Raw genomic sequence first — 23,612 nt, 5'->3', positions numbered from 1 at the left:
TTTAAATTACAGACTGCAAGGGAATTTCTATTCATATCATCATTCAGCCAATTGCATTCATATACTTCGCTTTCGCGGCGAGATGCATATCTGCCTTAAGGGTTCCCTCGAATAACGGTCTGCGCATGCGCGATGCGATTTCTATTTACATTTGAATAATCCACGAACGACGAGATTAACGAACGATTAACAAAAATAAACTGTCAAGAATCACCTGTGTCAAGATTTATCTCTTCCCGTCGATTCTCAAAAATTAAGTAAGTAATTCATATAGTTTTCTGAAATATAATCTATTGATATTATTTTGATTGTGTGTGTATACTTTCTATCTTTATGATCGATGAAATTATTAAGAGCAAAAATTACGTAAAGAAGAATATCTGCTTCGACATTTATTTTCTCTCGCCTTTTCAAAAATCAAGTATGTGATTTGCGTATATTTTTCCAAAAGACAATACATCGGTGTCATTATTTCATGTTTTCTATCGGACAAGACATAAAATTTGCAAACAAGTGAGCGAAAATCGTCACGCTCCCGAGTTTGCACCCTTCGTTCGTATATATAACGGCATTGTTTCGACGAACGCCTGCGCGAATTTCCTTCGGAAACCCGCGACCTTTGGTAGGGGTAGCGCGGGATTCAGGGGTAAAATTGTCCGGTGGTTGAAAACCGCTGTATATCAGTCGTACGTAGGCGATCACGCGGTTGAGCAGGCCTTCAATTCCATGTCGCTGTGTCTCGTCCTGTTCCTTCAATACGGTCTTCTTCTGATCATCGCCTTCGGGAATGGTGAGTATTCAATCACTCTCAGAGCATTTTGCATTTCAATTTCGCTGAATAATTATGTAAGATAACAACAATTCGCATATATATATATATATATAAATTTGTTTTGTTTTTTCACCTTCTCTTTACATAGCGATTATTTTAATACGTTGATATTTTTGAATTAATGAAGATTAGGATTGAAAATTGAAGAAAATTTTTCGCTAATAAATATTTAGAGAAGAGAAATTAATAGATTAATAAAATAAAATGTCAGTCTTTTTAATTAATTTCACACAGGTTGAGTTTATTTTTACATAAAAAAATTTAGTTAAATAACGAAATTTCTATTAAGACTGTATATATATATATATATATATATATATATATATATATATTGCAAAAGATTTAAAAATTTCGTTATTAAAATATATATTAATTTTAAACGCGTAAAGGATTACAGTAAAAAATTACAGAACTTGTATAATATTTTTATATATATTATATAATTGAAATAATAATTACATATTTTGAGAAAATTATAAACTTTTTTATGAAAAATAAATTTAAAAAATTTAGTTTCAAAGTTACTTTATAATAAATTTGTGTTTTATTCTAAAAATTAAGTTTGTTATTTGACAGTAGTGAAAATTTCATTAATTTGTGATAAGAAATGCAAATAAAGATCATCGTGTTTCAAGAATTGAGTTATTGATACAGTCATTGATGATGGTCATTTTTGAGATATCTTTTGAAATTTAATTATTTGCTTTCTTTTTTTATATTGTTGCATAATCTCGGAAGCTGAGAAAAGCCGTAATAAAGTTTCAAGGTTTTCGCGGTACCAAAGTACAACACGTTAGGAACTGTTTAGATATTGTCGTGCGTCAAAGCTCGTCATAGCTTTTGGCTGTCACAACTACACAACCACTGATATCAAAGACGTCTGAGATGTAAATTAGTGACGCGATCAAATTCCAAAGGCCGAAACGTCATTAAATTGCGAGCCATTTTTAGAAAAGTGTCCTTGATAAACCAATGTGGACAAATAGACAATGTGGAAATTTTCCTTGACCAAGAAATTTTCAAAGAGTTAATATATGATTTACAATGTATATACTTATTTTCGTCCATATTAAATTATCACAAGATTTTTCTAAAAATATAATATCTTGAGAAAGAAATAATCAAGTTAATTTAATTGATTATAAACTAATACTTGTCATAAATTTTCGCTCTTACAAGATTTAAATTTATCATATTTCAGTAGATATTATTAATTCAGTACATATTATTTCAGTAGATATTATTAATAAATTTATGATATTTCAGTAGATAATTCTATTTATATATAATAATTTTATTAATACGAGAATCAAGTGTGAAAGCGCACCATAATCATATATATATATATATATATATATATATATATATATATATATATATATGTATATATATATATATATATATTTAATTAAAATTCTATAAATTTATTTTTATCAATATAATTTGTGATAACATAATATAAAAAAAAAACTCACAAAACTGTTATGCTGATCGCAATTTCCAATTATACAATAATATTGCTATTCCACTGAAATTGCTTTATTTCTCTTTTCTTTTACTTTTCTTTTACTTTTTCTTTTAAATTTTCTAAATTTTTAATTGGTTTTATTTTAGATGCGATATCGATCACCTATATTACCTATATTATTTTTAAATTATTCAAAAAAATCATCAAATTTTTTTTATTATTTCTTGATGAAATAAATGATGTAACGATTTAATTTATTTTGTTACATATGCGAATACTTTTATTTAAGATATGAAGGAGTTAAATTACCGTGAAAATTGACGAGTGGGCGAGAAAGGGATTCTTGCAATAAGTTTTATTTACCGTGTGACTCTTGGTCTTAATCGGACCTCGTTATTTCATGTTTGCGTCACAACTAGTAGTGTAAACGTTTGCGAATCAGTCGCGTCAAGGGGCCATTCGACGCCTCCTCGATGCCACCAAATTCCGTGATCGGGACATCGGCGAAATTTGCATATTCACTATCGTGGAATCGAGTCCGTGCATGCATTTAGATCGTAAATCGGTTTATGTGCCGGAGTTTAGGGGGGGTCTCGGGGTACTGGCGATTATTTCCTCGTCATTTACGAATTCTATCCATTAACAGGATGTTGCATAGTTAGTTATATGTAAAAAGATTAATGTTTCTATGATATGTTAAAATTTTTTAGCATCAAAGAAAGAAAAATAAAATTCTTTATCATTCTTTTTATCATAGCAATTATTAGCAATTTTCATCATTGTATTTTGTAATATATTTTTTATATTGATATTAATTATTTATAATTATTATTTACGATAATAAATTAAATATTGTTTTATAGAAAAATTAAATTTTTCGATATATCATTTTTTAAGAATTATTTAGCTATATTTAGTTTCGTCAATTATTGTTTTATGACCTCATTTAACTTTTACTGTTACTCGAGAGAAAGGCATGGATAATCAAATATCCTCATATCTTGGGGAATAATCTTCGAGATAGGGACGGGTGTCTTCGCACGGTGAATCATTCTACTCTAAGAAATTCGACATCAGTCAGCTTGGTTCTCGTGAGATATTCCGTATAAGCTCGTGCAGTATCGACATTCGACTGATGTGCGATCTCATTACAAATCCGTGAGATTTTTCGATTTACCTCTCGGCAGTGGTGACAGGCGTTAGTTCATTTTTCGATTTATGAGAATCTTTTGGGGGGAGACCTTCTCTCGGGTAACTTCTTATAACTTCTCATTCGAGAAGCTATAAAAACATATTCTACATAAGAATAGAAAAAATGCGACACGTTAAAATGTAAACTATTTATATTTTTTATATCTTTATTAATATTTTTTATCAAAATAGTTATTATTATTTTTAAGCAAATTAATTTTTATTATTTTTATAATTAATCCAGGTGTAGCATATATTGATTTTATAAACGTTTCCTAAACATATATTTTAATGATATGTTTAGAATACGTTTATGAAATCAATATGCGCTGTTTAGAAATTTAGTCAAAATTTTAATTATGACTATATCAATCATCTTTATGTTTCCTGAGAAATAAATTGTTTAGTTATTGTTTGATGTGATAAAATAAAAAATTTACTTTAATGGAAAAATTTTAATCATGACTATATCAATCATCTTTATGTTTCCTGAGAAATAAATTGTTTAGTTATTGTTTGATGTGATAAAATAAAAAATTTACTTTAATGGAAAAATTTTAATCATGACTATATCAATCATCTTTATGTTTCCTGAGAAATAAATTGTTTAGTTATTGTTTGATGTGATAAAATGAAAAATTTATTTTAAATGGAGAAATGTAAAGTATATATATTAGAAATGGCAGTTTTCAAAATATCTATAAAAAGAAATTAATTTATATAATTAAACATAACTCCGTAGCTATGTAATTCAAAATATATATAAATATATAAATAATTCTTCTCGACTACTTTTAAAATTTGGAACGAAAGAAAATGAAATTAGATTGAATTGGTAAAATTTATATTAAATTGTATAAATAATAAATATAGTACATATACATATATATATATATATATATATATATATATATATATATATAATATATTGTTTTATATTTTATGTGTGACAATTGATTTAAATTATTAATTAATAATCGTTAAATAATTTAAATATGAATTATGGCCTTTTAATATCTTCACTGAGGAAAAATGAAATTTTAAATGAGTTTCTTATTAAAAATTAACGATATACAAATAAAAATAATTATGAACGTTGGGAACATTTTATATATCAGTAAAATTGCCAATAATTTCGCTTTGGCAACAGTTACTTTGAAGAGTACTTCTCGTTGTTTAAGGTACAACTCTTACGGTTCGATAAGGCCATAAGAACTCACTCTCCTAATTACGACCGATATTTTCGCGACGAGTATCACTTATCTTCCTCGCAAAATCTTCCTCTACACTTACGTTGTCGAGAGAAGAAGGGATCGAGCTGAGATTAGCTCCATCCTCTGACAGGTTTCACCACGCTTCACAGCACAATAGTCGTTTCAATGAAGGTAGACTGACGTTACTGATCATGTAGCCGATCGCCATAATGGACGAACATCCACGTAACGAAACGGATCAAAGAGAGAGGGCGGGGGGAGAAAGAGAGAGAGAGAGAGAGAGAGAGGAGAGGAGAGGAGAGAGAGAGAGAAGAGTCCAGCAAAAGGAATCTCTGAGATCGTTTTTGCGAAACCGATTCTCAGGATCTTATTCGATCTTGTGCGCTGTCCTCTTTTTTGAATGACTCTTATCGCGTTTTACTTTTCTATTTGATATTACTTGTATTAGGATAGTAATAAGATTCCTTATTTCTTACATGGCATTATATTTAATTATATTAAATTTTCATTGATTGTGCGATGATTTCTCTCTCTCTCTTTCTTTTGATTTAAAATTATTAATAATATTAATAATGTTAAAATATTAATAATATAAATAACATTAATAATTTAGAATATTAATAATATTAATAATATTAATATAATATTAATAATATAATAATATTAATAATATTATTTATATTAATATATAATTAAGTTTAAACTTTATTTTAATTATTTACTATATATTCAAGCTTTGCAAAATTTAATTTATTTATAAATTATTGAGAAATTATATTATTTATTTATATTTTATTTATTTGTATTGTAAAATTCTTTTTTTAACCTATCAATAGTGTTCATTTACGAAGACAACGAATATTAAAACCTTGAAAGCGAGAGATATTAAAGCTTACCTAACCCTAACCGAATAGATTGAAGGACATATTGTTTCAATATTCATGAGTAATATATCTTGACTAGAATAATCAATGTTAAATTGAACATAAAAAACAATATTATAGCTAAACACATACAATTTTTTGATTTTCTTTAAAATAACTTTTACCATTAAAATATAAAAAAGATGTCATTATTATTTGACTATATTTAAAAATATATATCAATCTATAATACATATACTGAGAGACAAATTTGTTTAAATTATAAACCATATGTTTAATCAATTTTATTAACAAATAACTTGTTAATTTTGTTAATAAATTTTATTAATTTTAATTAATTTTAACAATTTTATTAATAAGTTCTGATAACTTATTAATAAATAATATTACTATAATATGGAATACTGAAACAAATGTGTTAATTATACTGTATATTTCTATGATCAAATTACGATATGTTCGAATTCTTTCTAAAAAAATGTAAAGAAAAACTTGAAAATAATTAAATAAACTGCTCTAGAGAGAAAATTATTTGCATTTGCATTTGTTTAGGTGTTTGTGACGAGCACGAATATAGACTGACGAAGCATCTGCTGGACAGATATGACGCCGGCGTACGACCAGCTAAAAATTCGTCCCAACCCTTGGTTGTGGTCTTTGGGCTATCCCTTCATCACATTATCGATGTTGTGAGTATTCGAGCGCAAACAATTTTAAAGACCGATACATGGCACACGAGAATGCGATTGCAGATTTTCCCCAAAGCCGTTTTACAATATTTTCTTAGAATATATGCTTGTTTAGAACAATATTTAGTATATTCACATTTTACATAAAGCATAATTCCATTTCTGCAAAGATCTTTATTTAAAAAAAATGTTTACGCTTATTTAAATGTAAAGCAAATTTTTTACAAAGTTAAAGTTGAAATATATAATACACATTGAATCATACAAATTGTGACATAATATTATTTTTACATTAAAAAATTAATATATATATATATATATATATATATATATATATATACATTTTTTTATACTACTAACACTAAAATACGCGCAATATATATACGTTCGGGTCTATAGATTTTTATCAGCACGTTTGCATTTGAACAAAGTTTTCAACAAACGAATTTCATCCTTAATAAAATAGATTTTTCTTGTAAATATACAAAAAATTTAATATATGTGTTCTACCTTTTATCTCCGAAGTAAATTCTATGTCACAGGATATATGTCACAGTTTTTAGCGCATTTATCAGCGTAAGCGGTGATCGGACAAGATCTGATAATTATGTAGCTACCGAAGATTACCATTTTATATTTAATTATCTGCTTTCACGCAGAGCTGCCAGATTACAAGCAGCATCGACAGCATAGGAGTAGGAATGTGCGGGGATAATTCTGAATGGTCGGATATGCATATAGACTTTATGTGCCGTCCAAAATCACTCATCCTCATTTCCCATGCTATCGATGCTGTATGCGTCTGCAACTTAGCAGCTCTGCTCTAGCGTTTTTCGGTTTCCTTCGAATAGTGATATCGGATTTTCCGTTTGAAATTTTTCGATGTGATTTTGCTTTGCCAGAGTAAAAGTAGAGTCTCTGCCTAAAAACTCCGAACACATTCAATACTGTTGTTCGAAGAAAACCGAAAAACATTAATTTGTCCGAGTTTTCATACAGCAGACTGTTTTTTTTTTTTTTTTTAGGATTAACGGTTGAGTAATAAAACGGTTGAGATGTATCGTTACAAGTTTACCGGTATACATAGTCTATTCTTATATTTAAAGTCATTTTAAGTACAATTTTAAGATATTATAAATCAACACAGAGTTGTATTAAGATATTACTTAAGATGGTCTTGAAATAAGAACATGAATACTGGCCTATATCTTTTCAAATATTTCTTTTTAAATTTTGATTTTGACAAATGTTAAAAGTTTAATACTATCATGTATGTATATATGTAAAGGGCAGCGCTATTCCTCTGAGTATTCTTTATTTCTTTCTCGGTTGATCTTTTCTCTAGAGAATAATCCAAGAGAGGAGATTGGAACTTGAATAACTTAATTAATAATATTAAGGCTGTATATCCTTATATAATAGCATTAAACTTTCAATATTTCTACAAAATTATTAAACTATAATTATGTATAAATGTTAAAAATGCTATCTTTCTTTTTTTAAGCATTTGATACATACTTATCGCAATGCAAAGTACATGAGATATGTCTGTCGCAATTTAAAAAGAAATGTTTAGAAAAATATAAATTTATAACGATGTATCATCCCGGCCGTCGATTCATTGATCCGCTACTCGACAAACAGACAACTATATCATTGTAGTTGAGGGTCATGATTTTGGTTATCATTGAAGGTGGTAGTATTTGGTGCCACAAAGGCAGTATTTGCTGGCACCAAAACAGTATTTGCTGGCATCAAGACAGTAGGAGACTCAGTACCAGAATAATATGTCTGCGATGAAGTTTGAGGATGTTGAATACTTGAATAATATGAAGTCATTGGAGAAAATACTGGCATCGTACAGCTGGAATGTGGATACCGCCAAAGAGTTGAGGGAAAATTATATGGAATTTAAAAGAAAGGTGGCAAGAAAAAGCCAAGAAGAGTACTGCCCTTCCTATGCTCAAGAATTACTCCGAGCCCCTTTGAACCGAACCTTGTAATTTAAAATAATATGTTTACGTTTATCTCAATAATAATTCCTTAATCGTTTCGTATTTTCTTACTTTCGTAAATATATACATATATAAATAAATTTTTATAAAATCAAGGAAAAAGACGGGACACATACAGCAATCGTGTAATAAATCAGCTGGAACAAACGTAGCCACTCCTGAAGGGAATACCGTTCAAGTAGCCAGCAATCTGTAATGGCCTGTTAAGATGGCCATTGATATAGTTATTAGCAGGCACTAACAGCGGATTAATGGATCCAAATGCGTTTTTTGATTTGATTTTCTTTCGGAAACAATATTTATAATTGGGATATTGCTTTTTGTGTTCTTCACGCAGCTGATTTGACTTGTCGATAAATTTTTGCTTTATGTGGGAGATTTTTCCATTCTTCGCCCAGTTGCTTGGAGATATTAGAATTGTGCATTTTTGAATTTTCTTTAGCGATCTTTTTGCGTTGTTCGCTGGACCACATTATAAATGCATTCATAGGCCGTTTAATACGTGTTTGCGATGTAGAAAAAGTTTGTTTGTTGTTATTGATATTTGGAAGTAATTGGGAGTCTCCCACAAATATTAGGCTGGGTCTCTTGCACATACAAAAATAATTTATTTTTTCCATGATTGCCTCTGTCCTGATAATTATTGATACGAATCCTGAGCAGCTTTAAATTAATCCGAGCGAAAATAATGAAAAAACAAACTTTATTAGGGTAGGCCTCATAAGGAATAATGCGATTCACGTCTGTTATTAGTCCTTCTTAATTATTGTCCATTTTTTTCTTCCCTGTTAGATATTTTGTTAGATTTTTTCTTATAGTACTATGTTGAGTGACGATGTCAACAGCTGATCCGATGTTTTATTCAATTATTGTTTAATCACGATACTTTCTTGATTTTGCAGATAATTTTTAATAATGCATCTTAGCAGGTTAGGGATCTTCGCACGTGGTCTATTGTTATTAAAATCTGTTACTATTTCGATCCCACTAGCATAACACTGGCATCCACTGACTTGCTCCTGTTCAAAAAATTTAATATGTATATTAAATATATAAAATTAATATATATAATATATATGTATATATATATATATATTAAATAATATATATAATATATAAAATTAATATATATTATATATATATATATATATATTAAATATATAAAATTTAATATATATATACATATATAGAAGGTCTGAATTAAATTTTTGTTAAATTTACTAGATAAATTGAATGCGATATTTTTGAATTTCCACAGAACATGTGTTTTCTGTAATGAAATATCAATGACTATTGTAAAATAGAAACATCAGCGAAAATACCGATACATTTTTGAAATCCTGCGAATTTAATGGCGATAGGAAATGTATTAAGGAAATAGAATGTTAATTGATCGCGAAAATTTTCTTTAAAGACAAGGTTGAATAGAATCGTGTGAAATTTCTTCAAAAATGTTTTCATATTTTTTCGTTTTTGTTCCTATTTAAATGCACATTCGCGATATCGTAAATATTGTTATTATTTTTTACTAACACGATAAAAATTTTTTATTAACACGATAAAAATAATTACATGAGAAAATATAATGTATAAACGTGTGAGAGAGAGAGAGAGAGAGAGAGAGAGAGAGAGAGAGAGAGGGAGAGAAAATAATGTACTAATGGAAAAAAGAATATCTCTTGACGGAATTTAAAAAAAATAAAAAATAAAATAAATACCAAGATAGAAAATATGAATACGTGAGTATTTTATTTTTAACAACACGTTCGTGTCTATAGATTTTCACCAGTGCGTTTGCATTCGAACAGAGTTTTCAATAAATGAATTTCATCCTTAATAAAATAAATTTTTGTTCGTAATTGTGCAAAAAAATACCAACCAATAGAAATGACATTCGTATTTATCATTGCTGTTTTAAGGAATAAAATAATGTATTTCTCAAGAATAAAATTTAAGCATAAAATTGATATAGTAAAATTATCAATTATCTTTTTTGTATATATAGCGGCCATTAACTTATTAAATATATTTGTTAACGGTTGTTAATATGCGAAGAAAATTAAATTTGCGATAAAAAAGATCAAATATCGCATAATCCGATATTTTAAAACACTTTTGCTTCAAATTGATATTCTTTGCTGAGAGAGGGAGAGAGAGAGAGATTCTAATATATGTAATTATTCAAAATATATAATACATGAATAGTTAAATTTAACATTTTGCCATTTTTTTATGTTTACAAAAATAAAAAATGTAAGGAATATAAATTAAATTAATACAAATACATTATATGTATAGATTTGCCTCGAAACACAATAAAATTGAAAAAGTATCGTATTGAATAAAAATAGAAACATTGCGACCGCGACGGGTCTCGGGGTAATCGGAGAGAGGTGAGATAAATTGGCGTGAGAATAAGTAAGGCGCGCAGTGGGAAAGTTTCTGAACATTTGTTTCGTGTATGACGGTATAACGAGAGCAACCTTTCGCGCAGTATCAAACCAACCAGTTACCCCAGAGAGGCTTGGGATCGTCTAACGAGAGCTCGTTATATCTATCGCGCAATAGAGTCAATCATTCGATTTGTCGTAATCCTTTTCGTTTCTTTTAATAACATTAACTATAACACCATGCAATCTTCTTTTCCCTTACTTTCCCTTCTCTCTCTCAGTTCATATCGAGTCAATTTCCAAATCTATCAAAAATTCTTCGAACTACGATTTGTAGGAGTAATCAAGCGTTATTTTCAATCTGTAATTAAGAGAGCGTTATTAATTAAAGAGTATTTATAGATTCCTCTGACAATTTTCTGTTTAAGAAGCCTTTGTTTAACTGATAATTGATACTTGCAATCTTGCATTCTTTATCTTCTTTTTTTTCTTTATTATATTTTGAAATGTGAAGCTTTCATTAACTTTTTTTAATGGCTATTATTTAATGTAAACGAATGAAATGATTGAATAATAATAATATTAAAACTTATTTGTAAAATGTTTGTTTTTACAAAATATGTTTACAAGATGAGAGAGAGAGAGAGAGAGGGAGAAAGAGAAGGAGAATGAAAAAATCCATAAAAATAATCATTATAAATTACTATATAAATTACTATATAATAATTTGTCAACTAAATCTCAAGTTACAATTAATATAATTGATCAATATAATTGATTTGATATAATTTGATTATTTATGTGCGATATTCATAAATTCTTGTAATGAGACGGATTAAATTTTAGATTCGTGAAATCGTGATTATACGTCAAATAATAATCGGTTACAAATACCGCTTAAATTCTAAACATACCTATTCTATTCTATTCAATTGAAATATTATACATAGTCTCATAACAACAGTATCATCCTTATATTATATGCTATGGATCACGCATTCCGTTGATTTTCCAGCTATTGGTTCTAAAATGAAGATGAATATCGAATATCAATTAGAATAGTGTAATCTTTCTTTTCGTGGAAAAACTAGTGTTTCATATACTATTAATTTATATATAATTTCATTTATTAAAGCATAATTAATTTTTAAAAAATGGATGATTTAAAAATATTATTTACATTTTAATTTATTACTATTTGTTATTCTGTTCATTGATTTAAAAAAATCTTGACAACCGAATAATTTTTTTAAAAGTTTGAAAACTAGTTAAAGTGAATCAGTGAGCGGATATGGTAAAAAAACGTGGACTGAAACTTGGAATATTTATATTCCTCACATATAATAATGCAAAATCTAATTGTGAACTCTCTTGCATCGATTGGATACAGCGTTGATCTCTGTCGAGATAACGCATCCTGCGGAATTCATCGTGTTCCGGATTTCACACGATTGAAGAAGTCAATTAAATGCCGTGAATTTATTCTATGTACTTTAATTAAGTTTCTTATATTAGCATCTATGGAAAAAAGTAACTTGACTTTTTAAAGCAAAACAATAACGTTGGATTAATTTTTTCATTAAACAAACTAAAACATATTTTTTAAAATTTTATTGTGATAAATATAAAACTCTAAATTATTTCATTTATTTTATCTAATTTATAAAAAAATCTATGTTAAAAAATAGTATTTAGATAATTTTATCTTATACAGGTTTTCTTTTGCTCTCTCTCTCTCTCTCTCTCTCTCTCTCTCTCTCTCTCTCTCTCTTGCAATTATTTTACTTATTATTTTATTCATTTTCAATTGTTATATATTTAAGGGATTTTTTATTATTAATTATTTTACTTGCTAACTATATATACACAATTTACTTCGTGAAATATTTATAATAATTTTAAATTTTATGCAAAATATTATTTTCTTATGTTATAGATTTGAAACTAAATATAAAAAATTAAAACTGCAAGAATAGAATTATTATATAATGTGAACTATATAATTGTTTCGGGTTTTATCAGAGATTGTCAATTTTTTTTTCTATAAATAGAAAGAAAGATATATCGTCGATCGTTTGCCAACCATATTGTCGACAATTCGTTTCCCTGAAATATACGAGCTTCAATTAATCAAACTGATCAATTTCAGCGGTTTTCCTTGGAGACGTAATAATTTTTCGAGGCGACAAATTATATTTTATGGTAAATGACTTACAAGTTGATTTTATCATTGGTTTTATAAAATTTTATATTAGTAATAAAAATAAAAATAATGACAAAAGAAATATACGATCCGGATGATAACAAACGCAATAAAAAGGACCGCAGAATGTTAGTACGTAAAGAAAATAAAAATAAAAATAATAATAAAGTCTCTAAGTAAGAGATATAATATATTAATAATAAGTTAGGTGTAAAAGTACATAAATGTCTAAAAATATTAATTCGATTGAAAAAAATTAATACATACGTACGTTTCGATCTTTTCAAGATTCTTTTCAATATTCGGGATATCGTTAGAAAATAAAATTAAATTTAAAATAAAAATAACAGAGCGCGATTAGACAAGGACAAACGCGATAGGAAACGGATAGATCTTGTGTACAATTCTAACGGACGCAAAATTCAAAAGGGCAAATAATTGATGTGAAGAATAATTTAAAACAGAAAGGGCAAAATTACATACAGCTAAAGCGGGAGAGACAAATTGACTCCTTTAATCGATGAACGAGATGGAAGCCTGTGTAAGAAGTACAAAAAAAGAGAACAATACATTATTTATTACTTTTATGCTTGACATGAGTTTCTTTGTTCTTGATATGTACGTAATTTTGCGCTTTCTACTTTAAATTATTCTTTATATCAATTGTTTGCACTTTTAAATTTTGCGTCCGTTAGAATTGTACACAAGGTCCGTCCATTTCATATCGCGCTTGTCCTTGCCTAACCGCGCTCTGTTATTTTTATTTTATTTTCTAACGATATCCCGAATATTGAAAAGGATTTTGAAAAGATCGAAACGTACGTATTAATTTTTTTCAATTTTCACGAATTAATATTTTTAATCATACTTTATGTACTTTTACACCTAACTTATTATTAATATGTTATGTCTCTTACTTAGAGATTTTATTATTATTTTTATTTTTATTTTGTTTACGTGCTAACATCGCCACTTCTTTTTAGCCTTCCTTTTTGCGTTTTAATAAAAATAAAACTTTATACTTAATATTTTTAATCATACTTTATGTACTTTTACACCTAACTTATTATTAATATGTTATGTCTCTTACTTAGAGATTTTATTATTATTTTTATTTTTATTTTGTTTACGTGCTAACATCGCCCGGTCTTTTTAGCCTTCCTTTTTGCGTTTTAATAAAAATAAAACTTTATACTTAATTTTTACTTAAAATTTAATACTTTAACACTAGATATTTTAAATATATTTATATTTTCAAATTTAATATTGACATTTTATATGCAATATATTTATATTTATATTTTATTATACTTATATATTTATATTTTAAAATTTATATGCTTTGATATGCTTATCTACATTTTCTATTGAAAATATTTTGTCAACTATAAAATATTCTCTTTTATTTTTTACTTTGTATATTTTTTTATTTTAAAATTCATGTTATATTCTCTGGAGTTTGCCTTCTCAATGATAAACAGATATTCGAAAAAATTCCAAAGTTTTTTCAATGAAAATATTTTAAGTGTTTTATAATTTTATAGGATTCTTATACTAATAATTATTAAGAAAAGATTTTTAATTAAAATAATTAATATTAAAAAAAATAATTATTATCGATATGAAATTTGGAAAATTTAATAAAAGGTATAAAATCCGGCAAAAATTTGTAGATTTGAAGTTTTATTAGAATTAAGTAAATAAAAATCTACTTTTTTTATATAAATAATCCATATAATCATAAATTATAAATATATGCTAACATATTTTACATAAATAAATTTATATGTATATATATATATATATATATATATATATATATAACACCTAAAAACAGCTAAAACTTATATACATTAATTATATGAATTATGTTATAAAATATATTATTACCAAGATAAATAATTAATTTCATAAAAGTACTAAAATTAAATAAGTTAAATGCTCATTTGTTATGTCGCTCATGTGTTGTCTCCTTAAGCTTCCTTTTGTTATTCTCGTGTTCATACTCTACTGCTACTTCATCACTCACTCGCGAAAACACAATTTAATTATTTCGTAACACTTTGCATAGCACTTCCGACAAAATTATTATACGCGATGCACACTTTATTGTGCGTATTGCGAAAAGGAAACGCAAGAAAACAACGTAAAAACTCTTCGAAGCGAGACATATTCGAATCTAAGCATTAAAAATATTGTTATTACTATAAATACTAGGCTAAAACAATAATTCTCATTTTTTCTTATGTTTCGATTTATTTTGTAAATGAAAAAAATGTACGAAATACCACTTCGATAAATAACTGTTGTTTCGATATACTTACGACAAGTCATTAATTGCAAATGATAATAACCGTACGAAATAATCGCATTTCTTAAAGGATGATAAGACTTATATCATTACCTTCTCACTCAAGTGTTGTCACGCGAATGACACGAATGTTTATGTTACGATAGAACATCGAATATAGATACGTCGAATGTATTTATGTACGTCAGGGAGGTCAAACATTGCGCTGCGAATTGCTAAATAATAAAATACATTACACTAAATAAATTTATATATGGAATCTTTAATTCTTTTGTACAAGCTTTAATACCGTTTACCATTATACCGTTTTCTTATTCCCTCAAATTGATTATTAATAAATTATTGACGTATATTACGACTTTTCGTTATTTGTATTATTCGATATTTTGCAACTCCTATTATTATTATATTTAATCTCAAAATAATTGGCAAATTATGTACTCAGCAGCGAAAAATTTAAAACGAGATGTAAAATATGCATATCTTAATCAATATTTAATGCGATTTATTGTTATGATTTTATTGCAGGATGAAAAGAACCAGATACTCACGACCAATTGTTGGGTTACGCAGAATTGGACTGACCATCATTTGAAATGGAATGTCTCGGAATTTGCTGGAATTCGAGTAATCCGTATTCCTTATAATCGTGTCTGGCGACCTGATACTATTTTGTACAACAAGTGAGCAATTATTTCGCATAAATAAACTGCGGGTTTTAAAAGTATTAATATTCCAAAATATATTTTGAGAGCAAGTTTATATACATTCATATTGTAAATCTAAAAGATTTTAAAATTCTACAAATTGAAGCCAATGATTTATGCTCTCTCTATGTCATAATTTTGCTTTTTAAAACTTTTCCCGATTCCTTACGGAATACTTTGCATAGCGTACTTTACATGACAAAGAAAATAATAAAGGTTAAAACTGAATTCCGAATTAAAACGATAATTCACAAAAAAAAGGATAATTTTAAAAAGAGATATTTCTTTGTTATAGTTGATTGAATATAAAAAATTTAAAAAAATGAAAAAAAATAAGAAATAAAAAAAATTTTATATACAATTTTTTAAAAATTACAAAAGTGAAAGTATTTAAATCATGAAAGGAAGAAAACATAGAAATTGAAAATTAAAATAAGAAACGGAATTTATATTTTGTTACGTTTTCAATTCTCTGGTTACAGTGCCGATCCACAATATAGTTCAGCGGTCATCAATACAAACGTAATCGTCAGTCATACAGGCGAAGTGGTCTGGTTAAGCCACGGTATCTTCCGCAGCAGTTGTGATATAAACGTAGAATTTTTTCCCTTTGATGAACAACGATGTGTTCTAAAATGGGCCTCTTGGACGTATGATGGATATCAAGTAAGTTCCATACAGTTCCATATTTCGCATTCTTAATTTTATGTTGCACATCTGGATTTTTATCCGCGCAAATGCAAATTGTCAAAGTTTCACATTTACATAATTGAATATCTGATTTTAATAGAATAGGTCGCTGAGCTGCCTAAACGAATTTCTTTTTTAAAAAGGTAGAGTTTCTAATATTCCGTTGGGACAAATTGTTCAATAATGTAAATGTGAAATTTGTAAAATTTGCATTAGCGCATAAATGCGTCTTCATTATTGATATTAAATTTTCTAAAAATACATTTCCAGATACATCTTAAATAAAGCATTAAATAAGTATTTTGTCATGTTAGATGACAATTTCAGTTATATTTTTCAATTATATTTTTCTTTCACGGATTTTATTTTTATAATTGTAGAACTTTGAAAGTATTTAAAACTGCGACGTTAAATTTTTCTTGGAGGTAGTTACCGGTTGGGTGACTGTTCGTCTCTCTTGCAGATTTCTTTTTAAATCAAATTAAATTCAACGTTCGACCAGCCGTAATTCTTTGCGGTATTATATTCACTTTCACACATTTAAGAAATCGCAATATATTTTATAGTTATCTTATATTCTTATATTTAAAGTTGAAACATCGATAAAAAAATAGTTTATTTAAAATCTCTATATAAATCAGGGCGCTGAAAAAATTAGATATAAATTCTTAAATTTAATCTTATATTTAGGTATGTCTAGAAATTTTATTAAAATTATTACAAAGATATATCGCGAATAATTCCATATCTCTCTCTAAGTTTTAAAATAGCAAATATTTTTTAGTATTACATAAAGATATGCAGAAAAAAAATAATTATGACGCAGTATAATGGCAATACGTGGAATGTGCGTAAATAAAAAAAAATTATTGTTTGCGAAGCGAAGCTTCAGCTTTGAAAGTTCGGAAACGCTTAACACAGCTGTGGAATCGAAAATGCGAGTCCGCCAAGTCGTGAAAATGGTTCGGGCAGATCGAAGAGCTTAATCCCAGCATCGCGAGAAGAATTCAATACGAGAACCGTTCTGTTCGCTTCCGCACTGAACTCTCTGCCTATCTTTCACAGAGTTTTCCCATTTTCTATCTCTCCGCATTGAATACACTTTGCGTAACGTCAGTACCGTTTTTCCTCGTCGCATAAAGATCGAGAACATCAGTGCGATTTAAAATATTTGTCCCAGGGAATCTTTTACACATTAATCATTTCTTGTAAACTTATAAATTTTTTAAAATATTAATTATATTTTTTTAAATTAAAATTATTATAGATAAATTTCTCTCTCTTGTATAATTTTGAATTTTTCTAAATAATAATTTTTGCTACGAAAAGGAAGTAGTACAATAAAAAGAAAATTATAAAAATAGGAAAAGAAAAATAAACAAAGATAATTGTATTAAAACTCAATCAAGAGAGAATGATTGTATGCAAGGCATATTTTTATATAAAAAACTTATATTCTCTCTCTATTTTAATTTAAAATTCAATTTATCTTTTAGTCTCTTTTATTTATACAGGCACAATGTTATCGCAAAATAAAATAATGTATCTGTATCTCGATTTATGTTATTATTAATAAAATGTATAAATAGGCATTATACAAAAAGATCTCGATTACAGTAGGAAGACATTCGACCTGTCAATTGCTAATTTAACTTTTAGTCGATAAACCGGCCTTCGTGTTTAACGAACAGCGTAACGTTCGATAAACTGCGCTCGGTTGACTTTTTATTACTCGAGAATTCGCTTTTGTGGACAAAACGACAACGGATTTGCACCATTGATCGTCGTGATCGAGCGTAACTTATACCGAAAATATTTTGCGGGCATCAGCTTGAGCTGAAGATGCAAAGCGAGCAGGGGGACGTGACTAATTATCAAGCGAACGGCGAGTTCCATCTTCTGGATTTCACCGCCCGCAGAAACGTCGAGTACTACTCCTGCTGCCAAGAGCCATATCCCGACATCACTTATGAGATTCGCTTACGACGACGTCCGATGTTCTATGTCTTCAACCTGATTCTGCCCTGCATACTAATCAACGGTGTCGGTAAGTGGAGTTACATATAAATGTGTACATGTCACTAAAATGATGCGGAATGTCTTCAGCAAAATATAGTAAATTTTACTTTCATATATTAAAATAATAATCGCTATATTCCATATCGCTTATTTCCATTATAAATTTTTTCATTGTGTTTTCATTTTTTTAAATCATTAGAAAGAAAATCACTAAAAATGTGTTATTGTTTGATTATAAAATATAAAAACTGTCATATTCAACAGAAAGTAAATAAATTAATCAATATATTATTTTTAAAATATCTTTTTTAAAAAAGGATACATAAAAAACATAAAAAAACATTAAAAAATTTTCAATTATTTCTTAAGTAAACTTTCTCAGATTGCGAATTAACAGTGACGCAATAACGTAATGCAAATTTTGAGTACGGCTGGGTAATTTATTAATATTTAAAAAGAGAAATAACAGCTCTTAATGTTAGTTACGAAGTAAATTTCATAAATAAGCTTCAAAAAGTAGCTCGCGAGTAGCCGATGAGAAGTTATATATATAAGATTAGATAAAGATTTTCTCTTGCGATCTTCCCGTACGATCTGCTTGCACAAGAAAATTAAGATTGCCTCTACGAAGAACGCATAAGACGCGGATCTAATAAATTTGCATAACAGTTTTCGCAATCTTAGGAAGAATGGCGTTTTTATTAATAACTATGAGAGCGATCAAATTACATATTACATATTACAAATTACATTAAGATCTATCTCAGATGATAAGAAAGCAAAGTGTCACGATCATTGTTTTTTTATATGGATATTTGAAAACTTTGATATTTTGATAAAATTACATTTTTACATAAGAAAGTTGCGAATAATATTATGGAAAGAGATTGCTTGGCAAATTTAAAGAATAATTTTTATGACGATATTGATAGAACTAACCATATTGCAAATTTTGATATTAAATATTTTTTAAGTTATGATTTAAAAAATGTAAATATTATTTATTTCTTTAAAATGTAAATAATGATTTATTTTCTTATAAAAATTTAAAGAATGGCCAGGACAAGCGATAAAAATAATTAAATATATACTCTCGTAATTATTACATATATAATTTACAAAATATTTTAATAAATAATAATTTCGCGTGTGTATGTGATGTATACGATTAAAATATGTACTGTTGACACTGTATATTCCTCATAGAAAGAAGACGTAAAATCAACGAAGAATATTAGTTTTGTCCGTTAATGATAGCTCGAAAAATAATATCAGCCACTGGATTTAATCGCATTAGGATTTGTACGAGAGAAAACGAATTAAGCTGCCGCTTTTAAGGAAATGACGGTATGAACCATTTCATTACATTGCTGCTGCCGTTTACCGATAATGAAAGAAATTTACCAAGAATTTGTCGGTTATCGAAATCAAGTTTGTAAATCAGCAATTATCGATCAACTGAAGAAACAGTTCTTTGCAAAAAAATAAAAATAAAAATAAAAATAGTAAAAAAATGAAATAATATATTATAAAAATTAATAACACAAATAAAAAGACAAGATATACAAAAATAAAAACATAAATATTAAAACAATAGAATATAAGACTGAAGGGAGCAATTGAAACTATCGGATAATTGAGACAACGCAATGGTTTTCCGATGATAAAATTGATAGTTATTGTCGAGGACAGTTTGAAATGACAATTGTGAATTTCATTATCGGAAAATCGTTGCGTTGTTCTCCGTGTGAATTTTTTTTTTACATGGCAATAACAATAAGAAGAAGACATAATTTACATTTATTTCTTTTGCATGAATATTTTTCGCAAAATTAAAATTTAAATAGAAGTTGCGGGAAATTTGATTGACATTGTAAAAAAGAAACATAAAATCATACAATTAATAATGTAAATTATTAAAGACTTTATGTATTATAGATATGTGTATACATTAGCGAAAAAGAAGTAGAAAACTTGAGAAAATTTAAATTTACCGAAGTCTTGAAAGAAAGGTGGTTCGAAATTGTCTCTTCGCTCCTCTTTTCTTGTCTTTTTATTGTTCTGATATCATTCCACTGTTGATTACTACTATACTCAAGTTAGATTACTACTATACTCACTATACTCAGTTTGTCACGAGACTTCAGATTCGAAATCTCGCGGAATACCTCGGATTCAATATTCCGCGACAAAAGCAAAACTTTCGTGGACGCTTCTTTTGTTTGCTCTTTCCAGCCCTGCTGGTGTTCTACGTGCCCTCCGAGTCGGGAGAGAAAGTCACCCTTGGTATCTCGGCTCTCCTCTCCATGACGGTCTTCTTGATGACCATCCGCGAAACTTTGCCGCCTACGGAGAAAACACCGTTAATAAGTGAGTACTTAACGAGCTGTTTCTATCTTTCTATCATAATCTTATTTTATAAATATTATATTATGTTTAATTAAGCTATTTGAAATTTATATCTAAAAAGTTGAAATTTATATCTAAAATATAAAAATATTATCCATTTTTCTCGTTAATTTTATGTAACGTAGAATATGATTGCGATTTTCATTTTCGAGCTGTCTGTAACTTGTTATTTATTAAAAAATACGCGGAAGATGCACTTGAGATTTTCTTGAGACGCGGTTAACCATGTATAAGAATCAGTATTGTCTTGCTTCTGCTGTAGTCTTCAAAGGAAAAAGAAACGTGTTTATAACGATAAAACTGAATAAAAGCAGTTCAATATTCCATTAAATGGAAAAAAATCTTTAATGGCTTGTGGTATCATTGTTTGTATTTATTAAGAGAACATAATAAAATGTTTAAGAAAACATAACAAAATGTATGATATTCAGATTCAGAGAATATTTTTCTGTATTATATGTTTAAAACAATACATAGTATACTCTATCTCTATATTGTTCGATTTACTCTTCGTTATTCATTTTATCGGTTCTTACATTTCTAAGTTATTATTACATATTTATGTAAATAATTTTATATGTATAAAAACCGTACTTTGAACTTTAAACGAGACAATAATGTATTTTACTATACGCACATAACATTTTATATACTGTATCTTGTAAAAAATGGAAATATTATTTTAAAAATTAATATCATATACTCTTGCAATAAGCTTTTATTTTGAAATTATTATTTTTATGCGGTTTTTAAATTAATATTTATTTTTATTGAAATATATTTTCCCCCTTGTGATATTTTCAGGTCTTTATTACGGTGTCAGCATTTGCCTAGTGTCATTTGCATCCGGCCTGGCGGTCGTGACATTGAATTTGCATCATCGTGGTGTGCGGGGTATACGAGTACCGAGTATCGTGAGATCGTTGGTCTTAGACAAATTAGCCAGGATAGTATTTCTGAATTTCCAAGAGGAGAATAGATCGGTAAAACGGATAACGTAATGCACATGGATATTGTTCTTTGTAACACGCGGGGCATTTTGTAAATCGCTATCCGGTGTTTCTCAATCATTTGAATATAATAAAATGAGTCAATATTCCGCTGCGCGCTTCTCAGCGATTAGTCAAATGATAATTCTGAGAGTCGTGCAGCTTCCGGCGAATAATAGTTTAAGCAGAATCGACGTAAATAAATAAAAGCAAGGATTGTTTTGATATATATAAATTACAAAAAAGTAAAGATGATATCTTAACGTAACATTGCGTAAAGAAAATACAAGGATAAATTAGAATAAAAGATAATTAAAGAAACTATAAGATAATGTAAAAAATCTATAAAAAATTAAAGGGAATATGTGAGAAAAGAAACATGTTATACTTCGCAGAGAGAAAGTTTCACGTTGATATAGTTTCTATAAACGCGTCCCCGCTATTGCTACGTTCTATAGAAAAGTTACATCGCGATCATCAATCTGATATCACAGAAATTTGTTATATCAGCAGGAACCGGCGGAGCAATTCCCGAGAAGAAAGAACAATTGTCCACTGCACTGCAAATCCGAACTACCGGAACAGCACGTATCTCCCAAGTATGTATCGAGGAGGGATGATAGTAATAGCAGCAGTCCCAGTTTAGGTGAGTTTTTTATATAATAAGTATTGATTATAATTGTAATATATTCCTGAATCATCTTATCATGATTGGTTTAATGACAAGAACACTGTATTACTTGATTTTTTAAAATTCTTGTATATACATTTATTGATATTATATACATCGTTTTTGAATGTGTATTACTATTATTTATCATTATTGCGTTTGTTAATTTTTTTTTATTCTATATTTTCTATATTATAAATTTTTTCTTCATTCTTTTATAAAAAGTATATTCTATCTTTAAAAGTAATGTTATATGATTTTTTACGATACATTTATTTATATTCCTCTCACAAAACATTATAGCTTGATCAATCAACGTCTTGTAGTCTTTGATGCAATCTGATCTAGTCTAGTTTCGTTAATCAGCTGATTCATCCCGTGCGATTAATGTCTTACGAATCGCGTCGAACAATTGCACAGATCTCGGAAAGGAAGGCGGCCTTGAGGCACAGTGGTCCCGGGTCCTGGGAAGAGTGCATGCAACCATTGAGAGGAACGAGCGACGTCTGGTAGAACAGGATCGCCGAGAAAGGACAGAGTTAGATTGGAAACAAGTCGCTCTGGTCAGTGATCGTGCACTGTTGTGCGTTTTCTTTCTCACGACGATCGTTAGCACGGCGGTGATTCTATGCGGCTCGCCTCCGTCCCAAGATGCATAATCTAAAGACGGATAATCCTTGGATTATCGATTCGATTAATCGACTAAATGGTTGGCGATCACGTTTCTTCTTCATTATGAATCTTCATACTGGACTCGAAGAATAATTTTATTCTGTCTACATTAAAAAAAAGCAGTTCAGATTCGTTGTTACAAGGAAGAAATGAGTGTATTTCTTGTTATATTTGTTTTTTGAGATATGTGTGGTAATCTATGAATAGTAGTTTTTGAAAATTTGATAGAAATATTTTATGCTCTACAAAAAAAAATTGG

The 23,612-nt window shown here is 28.2% G+C and overlaps 1 protein-coding gene and 1 long non-coding RNA gene across 7 annotated transcripts; one reads left to right on the top strand and one right to left on the bottom strand.

The window, feature by feature from the left end:
* Positions 1–649: 649 nt before the first annotated feature.
* Positions 650–23,589, top strand: LOC105248459 (neuronal acetylcholine receptor subunit alpha-7). 4 transcript variants are annotated; one of them, XM_011253257.3, is made up of 9 exons: positions 650–790; positions 6,142–6,278; positions 15,726–15,880; positions 16,387–16,570; positions 18,425–18,641; positions 20,849–20,983; positions 21,827–22,019; positions 22,525–22,657; positions 23,102–23,208. In XM_011253257.3, the coding sequence occupies exons 1-8, from the start codon at positions 727–729 to the stop codon at positions 22,655–22,657; spliced, it is 1,218 nt and encodes a 405-aa protein (XP_011251559.1). In that variant the 5' UTR covers positions 650–726; the 3' UTR covers positions 23,102–23,208. The 4 variants fall into 4 exon arrangements, with proteins under 4 accessions (XP_011251559.1, XP_011251558.1, XP_019882197.1 ...); XM_011253256.3 differs by having other exon boundaries at positions 22,522–22,657; XM_020026638.2 differs by having other exon boundaries at positions 651–790; positions 21,827–22,005; positions 23,102–23,589.
* Positions 8,094–16,447, bottom strand: LOC105248458. Of its 3 annotated transcripts, XR_888973.2 has the most exons (5): positions 16,365–16,447; positions 15,749–15,864; positions 15,211–15,412; positions 11,598–11,707; positions 8,094–9,312 (listed from the first exon to the last, which is right to left on the bottom strand). It is a non-coding gene; the product is annotated as an uncharacterized LOC105248458 (long non-coding RNA). The 3 variants fall into 3 exon arrangements; XR_888975.2 differs by lacking the exon at positions 11,598–11,707; XR_888974.2 differs by lacking the exon at positions 11,598–11,707 and having other exon boundaries at positions 15,291–15,412.
* Positions 23,590–23,612: the final 23 nt, after the last annotated feature.

This window comes from Camponotus floridanus, unplaced genomic scaffold (genome assembly GCF_003227725.1).
Source record: "Camponotus floridanus strain SB8 unplaced genomic scaffold, Cflo_v7.5 scaffold1, whole genome shotgun sequence".
Taxonomy (NCBI): domain Eukaryota; kingdom Metazoa; phylum Arthropoda; class Insecta; order Hymenoptera; family Formicidae; genus Camponotus; species Camponotus floridanus.
The sequence above is the reverse complement of the archived record's forward strand: the minus strand, read 5'-3'. Positions and strand labels throughout refer to the sequence as shown.

Bases quoted from the DNA above. Each gene is read 5' to 3' on its own strand.
- LOC105248459 (XM_011253255.3), top strand. From the start codon at position 727: ATGTCGCTGTGTCTCGTCCTGTTCCTTCAATACGGTCTTCTTCTGATC. The intron at 15,881-16,386 runs GTGAGCAATTAT...CTCTGGTTACAG, and splicing joins GATACTATTTTGTACAACAA to TGCCGATCCACAATATAGTT. The intron at 22,658-23,101 runs GTGAGTTTTTTA...ACAATTGCACAG, and splicing joins TAGCAGCAGTCCCAGTTTAG to ATCTCGGAAAGGAAGGCGGC.